General features: G+C 39.2%; 1 protein-coding gene across 1 annotated transcript in view; it reads right to left on the reverse strand.

Annotated features, from left to right (window-relative positions):
• LOC140952450 (two pore channel protein 1-like) overlaps positions 1-372 on the reverse strand; it is a 40,012-nt gene extending 39,640 nt beyond the window's left edge. The window contains exon 1 of the mRNA XM_073401874.1: positions 102-372. Within this exon, the coding sequence (XP_073257975.1) occupies positions 102-372 (271 nt within the window). The remainder of the gene's footprint in view (positions 1-101) is intronic.
• Positions 373-10,304: the final 9,932 nt, after the last annotated feature.

The raw sequence follows: 10,304 nt of genomic DNA on the forward strand, positions 1-10,304 counted from the left end.
ATCTATCTCTAGTGTTATCAGTAAGGTACAGACTGTTTATGGCAAAAGGGTAAAACAGTGACACCATCAGGAACGTTACAAGCAAAGTGCGAGATGTGTACCCTTCAGATGGGCAAACTCTGTTATAATGCCATCGATATCAATTACATTCTTGTGCTTGTGTACATGCAGGATTGCAAGAGAGCTCAATAAAGTCCTTTGTAAAGGAAATTGCTGTCCCTTCATACCAGTGAAGCTACGCTCAGCTGTGCATGTTGACACAGGATAAGTCAACAAAGTTATGAGACCTACATTATACTCCGGGATAGAATTGTAGTTGGCTTGGTGGTCAAAAGCCTCAACCAAAGTCTGTGGCTTCACATTCAGATCCATTTCACTGCACTTAACATGGGCACCCAACGACGGTTTCCTCCAAAATACGTTGAAAACACTTTTTAGGCTACCAGTGTACTTTTAGATCTCTAGAAATGCATTCTAAGCAGCGCTACAAAATTTTTATCTATTCGGTCATCCTAGGGGAACTTAAGTCTTTTCGAAATTACAAGGGCTTCAGTATTATTTTTCCAAAAATTTTAGGTGCAATATAACGTTTTACGAAAGTGAGAATTTTTCTGATTCCTCTCTCCATCACATTTTAGCCTCCAGAAATTTTATGTTTCCTTTTTTCTTAGAAAAATAGTGTAACCTGGGTAGTAAAATATGAAAAACAAGAACCCCATAATGGGGTCACATTAGGTCTGCCGGTTTGCGTGACAGTTTGTCATGCTGCGCCAAAATTACATCCCAGCCTACCACACAGACGTTCTTAGGGTTTTGTCACGCATTCCTTCCCCACTGCCTGACGAGCAAAAAGAAGGTCGGTGTAGGAGGCCAAAATTGCCCCCCATTTCAAAAATTCTAGTCGTGGTTATAGAAAGTATAAGAGATTTGAAATGCCTTCATAGTCTGTTCGAATATTGCCGCCCCTGTAGAATATTAGCTAACGAAAGCGTAAACGCGGCCTCTGAGAATCTGAATTACTTAAATATCGCACTTAATTAAACAATGCCCCACTAGAAAAGAAACTTCATACATTTTTTCGGAACTATTCCAAGGCAGTGAACGATGACAGATCAGGATATCACAATTCAAATACGAAAAAATATACGTTTCAGAAGCAATATTCCAGTAAAGCTTTCTTTTATGAAGATATGAAAAGACAAAGAATTTATGAATAGTCTTACTTACCTCTAGTTACGATTCTAACCCGGTAAAAATGTCACACAAAAACACCGTAAAAACACAACGTGCGAAAGAAAACTCCGCCATCTTCTAAGAACAAACTCAATCGCAATGCACTATGGGAAGACGTTCACTCCTCCTCTTGGGAGCCTATTGTTACAAATGCCAGGGGAGGTGGGGGGATGTACCATGGATTGCATGCGGCGTGTGTGCAGGGCCCATTTGATGGGCTGTTGGCAGGGCTGTTGGTGTGTATTAGTAACAGGTAAAGACTGGATCGAACCGCGGAAACCGCGCGTGAAAAGTGTCTGGCACTTTTTTTTTTAATAAGGTAAGGACTTGAATGCAGCAATAATCAAATGGTTATACTTGAGGAGATTTGCCACAAATATATGCATATTCTTCCAAAATAGCATTTATATATTAGTTTTGAGCCAGACATCTTGGCGCTTGAGTGACATAACATTTATTATTTTACATCAACATTTGTTTGTAAAAACATGATAAAGGAATGCAGAGCTGTCGGTCCAGACTGAGACTTTTTGCCGATTACTTTTTCGGTCCGCCAACTTTTATGTGCTAAAAATAACATCCTCTTCTTCCCCGTATTTTCCAGATCTTGGATAATGTAAATAGCGTAATTCAAGTTCATGGAACGTCTTCACAAACGTGAAATAAAGATCAATAAATGTGAAATGACCCCAGAAATATTTGCATGAATGTATGCTTCACAATTGACTGGCTTTCTGCTAAAACGTGAGTTCAATCACGCCAAGAGAAAAATGTAAAATAAAATAAAAACAACATTTACCCTCGAATCGTTGCTTTTTGACCTCTTCCAAAGGCCTTGAAGGAAATTGCTTGCCAAGACTCGAGGGCTGAAGTTTGTATTCGTGCTTCCATTCAGTTCTTTTTATTTAATTTGAACACCGGCAAATCTTTGATACGGCAACGCCGACATCACTGCGACATAGGATTCAATTCACTCAGTTTCCTAGCCTTAACCATTAAACTTAAGAGTAATTTGCTGTTCGGTGTTCCAGTTTTTTTTGTATTTGTTTATTATCGATACAGTTTATCTTAGAGCTCGAATGGGATCCTTTGGTAAGATAAATGCTGTTGTTTTTTCATTAACACATAAAACTTTCAGTTGAACTTTTCCGACAACATCTGAGTTGTTTGTTTCCATACAGCAGTTCACAGTGCAATGTTCAGTCACAGTTTCATCAATTGTAATCATAGTTTGCTCATCATCTTACAAAATCTTTGATTTCACGGACCATATGAGGCGGCCTCCATTTAGCCTGCGTAGCAAGCGTTTCCAATCGAGTTATTGCGCGAAAGTTTTGTCCCAGCTTTCTAGACGAACCTCGCGAGGAAACGCTTGCTACGCAGGCTAGCGTCCATTTTTTGATTGGGCTTTGCCCGAAGTAGCATGCGAACAGCAGACGCATTTCCGGTCGTCGCTTCTCTCCCTCCGAAAAATAGCTATTTTCGGAGGGAGAGAAGCGAAGACCGGAAATGCGTCTGCTGTTCGCAGGCTATGCCCGAAGGGCAGCCCAATAATTAACCTTCAGAAAAACGAAGGGAATTTATTAGACAAGCTTCGAAAATTGCACATGAATGGAACGTTCATCTAGAAATGTGTAGCCGTCCTCCAGCAAAAGAAAATTCTAGCCAATGACCTGCTTCTCGACCTTTTCCGAACAGATATTTTATAGAAAACACTCAGTCCTTGGGTGCCCCTGACTTAATAAGTCAAAGGATAAAGGAAATCCTAACACAAAAACACCAATATAATGCGAAATATTTATCCGAATTTAATGATAAAAATACTTTCAGGAAATTAAAAAAAAGAATCTATATATTTTTCCAGATTTCAGCTGTGTGCATAGGCATATGTGCGTACATGCATGGTATGTGGAAATAGCTGAAAGGTTTCTGGGCCAAGCTTTATAAGGGTAACATATTGTTTTGCTTTTTCTTTTCTAGCCCCCGTTGAAGGTTTGTTTTGCAGGCCGAAATATGGGGCAAATATAATTCACCACTTTATTTTTGTTTTCTTTATTTTTTCTACCACTCTTCCTGCCGTAAGGATCAGGTTACTGTTTTAAGTTTAAAATTTGGTACTCAAGATTTTACTGATCCACATCTACTAAAGATAAGGCGGACCCTCACTGGTTTGTCGTTGTGGTTTTGCCCTCACAAGTGTTTCTGATAACTTTTGTTGTTGACAAAGAACCGCCGAAGCAATTTTTTTTGTCTACTTTTGAAGGAAACGTCGATTTGCTTCAATCATAATATAGTTTGACAACTTTTACATACAAGGCCAGCCCTGTGTCTTAATATTTCGACTCAACCTCACATTTTGTGCATTTTCAAAATTGACCCTCCCCAAATTAAGCCTCTTAGAAAATTGTTGAAATAATCATTAAAGGGCGCAGGTACTGGTCATATTGTCTGCTTAAACATATTTTTGTCTGGTTTTATAAAACCCTTTTTGAGTGGTTAATTGTTAAGAAAAGAACATAACATTGACAGTCTCAGCCTTTATTAGGTGATGTTACACGGGACGATTCGCAATGATGATTTTTAAGCAAAGATGATTTTTTTAAGCAATGATGATTTTTAAGCATGTAACGTTACTGGTTCTATTGGATCTTAGCGCAGCATTTGACACGGTGTCCCATGATGTGTTGCTCGATCGTTTGCATAATGATGTCGGTCTACGTGGGAATGCTCTCAAAGAAGTCAGCGAGTCTCTATACATGATACTCTGTCAAATTATTTCGACTTAGATTGTGGTGTTCCACAAGGCTCTTGCCCTGGACCTTTATTATTCGTAGTTTACGCGTCTAAGCTATTTACAAACATCTTCCTAACGTGCATTGTTTTGCCTATGATACGCAATTGTATCTTAGTTTTAAGTCTGATGATAAGTCCAGTCTGAATGAAGCTATTAGTGCTATCAATAGATGTATCAGTGACTTAAGAAATTGGATGATTAGGGATAGGTTAATGATTAACGATGATAAAACTGAGTTGATATTAAAAGGTACTAGACAACAATTAGGTAAGATCAATGATGTATGTAATATCTCTGTAGGTGATTATGATACTATCCTAGTTCCTGTGTTAGAAATCTAGGTGCATGGTTTGATAATAAGTTTTCAATGTCAACGCATGTTACTAAAATCTGTAATGCCGCGTTTTAACACCTACATAATATTAGAAGGATTAAGAAGTATTTATCTCGCGATTCGTTACTAACGCGTATTCATGCTTTTATCACTAGTCGTTTAGACTATTGTAATGGACTTCTGTATGGCCTTCCTAACTCGCAAATAGTTAAATTGCAACGTGTGCAGAACGGCTGAATTACGTGATATTCAATCATTAGCTATTTTTAAATGTAAGTTGAAAACTTATTTATTTCGTTCGTGCAGCTTTTACAACGTAACCTGTTTGACATTTACTTTATTAGTATTACTAATTAAGTTTATTATCATTATTATAAATATTCTATATTATCATTATTAATGTACATTGTTAATATTAATGTATATGTAATTGGTTTTACAAATTTGAATTTTATTGTAGTTCTTTTAAGTTGTTAAGCGCTGTGCATGTTGATCAGTGAATGTAAATAGTGCTCTAGAAGTTATTAAATTATTATTACTATTATTATTATAGCTCAACACATCGTTGCAATGTTGGAACAATGTTGTAACTATTTTAAACAATGTCACAACAATGTTGCAAGCCTGTGTTGTGCTAATTGTCATCGTTGAGAATCGTCTCGTGTAACATCACCTTTACACCACTATGGGGTTGTTGTATGAAACTGCTTGCCCAACCATGGGTCTGACAATAAGACAGATAAAATGGCGACAAAGTACATGAAGATGGGTTGAAACTGCGACAGTGACGAGGAAAATCTCGATAACCGTAGAAAAATACCAACAGCCACATGGCCTTCCCTTCGATACGGGAAACAACCACTTTTTAGCCCCCCACGTAGTCCACACCCAACACCAAAGGAGGCCTCTTTATTTTAATAGCATACCTGCCCGCCCCCAGAGTACAAAAATCTGGAGACGTCAAGAAATTTTTGCATTGTAAGAATGTCATTATCGACAATGTCTGAATACTCTCCTAAAATCACCCCCGAAGACCTTTTGAATGTTCCTGACGTCGATGACGGTGTGAGAAAACCGCGCCAACTTTCTGCCATGTATTGTGCAATTTGATTGGTTGATTTCTGACCAATTACGATACTCATTAAATAAATATTAATTTGATTTTCAGTTTTATATTTTCCGATTAAGAGCAGCTCAAATAAGAGCACTAAATACACTTCTTGTTTTACTTTCCGTTTTGACGTCTCGAAAATAACGAAATTAATGAAAAAATTTTGAAAAAGGCCTTGGTAGGTATTTCCCGGGAGATTTGATGCTCTAGCCGGGAGATTTGATGAAAAGGGAAAACGGGGAGAGTTGGCAGGTCTTGACAAAGCCATTTACTTCCTGATGATGCAAAGCACGCTACATACACCTGATGAGCAAACTGAGTGCTGTAATATACTAATTCGAGAAGAAAAAAAGCTGAGGTGGCCAAGTATTGTCAAGTTTGGCTCTAAAAAAAATACAGCCAGTAAAATTGTAGGATATAAATCAAAATAGACCCAAAACGAAAGTACCAACCACAACAAGTCAAGATCAAAACTCTAGGTGACTTCGGCCTTTCGAGAGGAAGCAGTCGGAGTCACGTAGCAGTCTTTCCATCAGACAGTGGCACGGTATGATCTAATGTACCTGATAGCAATAGGCGGGCCGTTCCATCTCTCCTTTAACTAGTAGCGCTCGTCCTGAAAAAGCAAAAAGACAAGAGAAGTAAAGGACCCCTTGAATAGAAACTGTGTTTTTGAGCAGTTAATATTTAAACTGTATTAACCTTCGACACGCTCGAGAGTGCTTATCACCAAAACGTTGTGTTACCTCACAAAAAACATGTCCCCTCTCATTTTGGCGACTTTTTTCGTCTTTTTCATGACGTGCTTGTGACAGTAAGCCGGTAACGTGCTGTTGGGGGCCAATCGTTTATTACGTCCCAGGAGAGTGTGCGGGGTTTTGATTTTGGGGGCACAATTTTGAAAATGCACAAAATGCGAGGGGGGTCGAAATATTAAGACACAGGGCTGGCCTTCTACATAAAGTAGTCAAACTATATTATGATGGAAGCAAATCCACGTGACCTTCAAAAGTAAACAAAAAAATTTTCTTCGGCGGTTCCTTGTCAACAACAAAATGTTTCCCGCATAAAGCTTGGCCCAGAAACCTATCAGCTATTTCTACTACCAGGACTGTAGGAGGGGGGCATTGGGATTTTCGGTTTTGCGGTTTTGGCTATTTTTTAGATCGGTTTTTCGGTTTTTGTTGCAAAAGACTTCGGTTTTTAGGTTTTGGTGGTCATTCCGTTTTGCGGATTTTTCGTTTTTTAGCATCTGGTTTTCGGTTTTCGTGAAAAATACTAGCGGTTTTTCGGTTTTGGTACCCGATGTGGTTTTTGGTTTTTCCTATTTTGTCCTATTTTGGGTTCCGGTTTCTGTTCGATTTGAGCAGCACTTGATCTCGAATAGCCGCGAAACGCCAAAGTTATTTAGAGGAATGCGTGACAAAATAAATGTTATGGTAGGGGATCAAGCGTCTCCCTTGACCCCCGGCGAGACTTTGACCTCGTAGACCAGGGCGACCATTTGGTCAGTTTGCGAGCTGTGGCTCCCAACGTGCCTTCCACGCCAGCAACGGAAGAAGCAATTGTGGATTGTGTTGCGTTTTTTTACGAGGAGGGGAAAGGCGGCGAGAATTTTCGAAAGAAAAACAAGTTTAGATGTAAAGTGAAAAGGGGAGAGAGAAGCCTGCAGAAGCTTAAGAATAGTGTTTGGTAAGTCAATCGACAATCATTAATGTCATTATATTTACTAATGGCTCCATATAATGCACCTATCAATGTAAACCCCGTGGGGGGGGAGTGCGGGCAAGGGGTGGGGATTTGACAAATTTTAAAATTTTTCGATCAAATTCCCCAGGGTGGGAAACGAAAGGTCAATCAAAAGTGTCAAAAAAGCCCCCAACCCAGGGGAAAAAAATCTAAACAAACAATGCTATAATACTATATAAAACGAATAAAAGAACATTTCAAACACGTTGTTACTACTTTTATTTACGGTTAACGGAAGCTCCATTAAATTACTCGTTGTAATTAAGTATTTTCTCTCTCCACTAGCATCTCTTATCTTGAACAACAAAATCACTCCAGGAAGATTGACCGTGCTATATAATATTAATAAAACTTAGGCCGGTTCAGACGCCGCTCCACTCATGTGCCGAACCTAACTGAGTTTGGTTCGACTTTGGAGCGACATTAGCGCGACATCTGATTCAGACGGCGCACCGTGTGTCGAACCTAATCTTTATTTCATGTAGGGAGAAAGAAAAAGATCTATAAATTATCATAATGTATGCATTTGATTCGGCACATGAGAAGAACGCCGTATGAATCACCTGCCGCTCCAATGTCGAATAATGCGACAGACCCTGTCGAACTTAACGTTTTTGCCGCACCAAATTAAAACTGCCGTACCAAACTGATTCAGACGCCGCTCTTTTGCCGTACTTAATTCATCAGTTAGGTTCGGCACATGAGTGGAGCGGCGTCTGAACCGGGCCTTAAAATGCTTTATAACATCTGCTCAACATGTCGGAACAGGTCGGATCAGTGACCCATAAAAAATCCTCTGACTTTCATGGTGGAATTCGATTTCAATGGAGTTTTACAATCAGATGGGAACTTGAAGATAAAAACTTTCTCAAAATAGACATTATCTGTTTAGATGTCAGTTTAAAGTATCGGATTATGGCTATTAAAACAAATGAAAACTTCATACCTTTCTCCAACAGCGTGACTTTCAGGAAGCCTCGAGGGACGGACTTGGTAACTGCTGTACCGTTGCACTTATGTCCTATCTTGTGAACATGTCCTCTGACGTAATGTGATATACAAGCCAATCAGGTCATGCGATCTATCGTGTTAGTCGCGGCATAGGACTGGAAAAGAACCTCCGTTGCAGTTTGGTCCTCGAGCAAAATTTGCAAGTTTAGCGGGTCGGGGACGGTAGTAAAATTTGTCTTGCAAGGTTAAGTAAACATGGCGGCCGAATCAACAACACAATTTCGGATTTTAAGGCTGCGAAGGAGAGTATATTTAATGTCGTTTTGGCATTTTACATTACGAATTCGAAAAAAACAATACCGGCTGTGGGTCGTTAAAGTTAAATTTCACGTTTTTACATGTTATAAAAATATGAAGAGCGGATTGTGCCGTTTCTACTCCGTCTCTCACTTTCGTATCGATCAACTTAATTTTTAGCCCATATCCGTTAAGATAGCTAAGACTTGGCGGAGAGGACAAGTCAAATCGCAAAATATTTTCACCATCTAAGTCCATATACAGATACTCTGCATCTTATGAATATCGTGAACTCGAATAAAAAGCGAACCGGCTTACGAAAGTATGACACTTATTGATTCTGTTCATTATGCAAATAAAGCGTTCAAAGACAGGTCTTTACTGGTGATCTTTTAAGCATAAAATGCGTAAGTTCGCCGATTGTGTTGTATTCTTGATTGGCGTAGGAAACAGTCAGTGTTTCCGGTTTTAATATGAAGGCTGAACGGTTGTAAAATCACTAGTTTTTCTAGAAAGGTGTGTGACTTTCGGTGATTGATTGGTAAGACACAGATTGAGTTAACGCAAAATGTGACTTCTTTCCACAGTCCACAGTTTGAGATAACTCAAATCCTGGCCTGAAAAGCGAAGCCTATAAATAGTCCACGATCTGGGAACCACATTTCGCGCTGTCGCGAAATACTGACTATTATATTCAGGGGAACCCAACGATAATTTTCTGTAAAATAGCTGTTCACAGAAGCAAATATTGCCTAGAATTTTCTATCACTTGAGGAAGGCTAAAAATTTCTTACAAAATACGAAACCTAAAATTTTCGGGTTCGAAAATGTGATGGAGAGAGGAACCAGAAAAATTCTAACTTTGGTAATACGTTAATCTGCATCTTAAATTTCCGGGAAAATACCGTAAAATTCCGAAATTAAGCCCCTCCAAATATAAGCCCCCATATTTGTAACGCAAAAAATCCTCCGTAAAATCGTCCCTCCGGATATAAGCCCCTCGGGCGTCTTGAACTTGGAAATCGCCCTCAAATACAAAACAAAACAAGGCAAAAAGATATAAATTTTTGTCTTTGCCAAAGATCCATCACAAGCCCCAAATGATTGCAGTCAGAAAGTGTCACAGTTTATTTCTGTTTGCGTAGTTTACTCCTCACTCTTGGCTTGGATTTCTTCGGTCCATATAGACAAAGTATACTTGGACTACTTGCATGGCTGTGTTTTAAAAAGGTCAAAGTCCTCAAGACGAGTTTCAGTTAAAACTTTCTGCAAATTACTGACATAAATTTCCTTCTAACTATAAGCTAGCCCCCTCGATATTTTGAGACGCAAATTTCCCTCCAAGTATAAGCCTAGCCGATTTTAAGACGCAAATTTCCCTCCGAAAATAAGCCCCTCAAAAAGGGCCTTTGAAAAATATAAGCCCCGCTGATTATTTTTGGAATTTTACGGTAATATAGCACTGAAGCCCTTGCAAATCTATTTGTACTCTGGGTAGCCTAAAAAGAGCGGTATTTGGGAGGACACCGTCGTTGGGTTCCCCTGTTTATTTGGAAGGACACGGAACGACTTATCTCAAAATGCGACTCTTTACGTTCGACACGGTTTGCGATATTTTTTTGGCGCAAACCTTGGTCTTAAAACCTAGAACACAGATTGAGTTAACGCAAAATACGTCACAATTGCCAGACCACATTATGCGTTAGCGCAAACCTTGGTCCCAGTAAAGTGCTCCTTTTTTTGCCAGCAATGACTTTCTGACGCCGATCGGGTCAATTGACTGGACGTGATTTTTGAGCTGAGAACAGAAGAGTTAAACACCCTGTATTTTGCAA

This window comes from Porites lutea, chromosome 11 (assembly GCF_958299795.1).
Source record: "Porites lutea chromosome 11, jaPorLute2.1, whole genome shotgun sequence".
In the NCBI taxonomy this organism is placed as follows: domain Eukaryota; kingdom Metazoa; phylum Cnidaria; class Anthozoa; order Scleractinia; family Poritidae; genus Porites; species Porites lutea.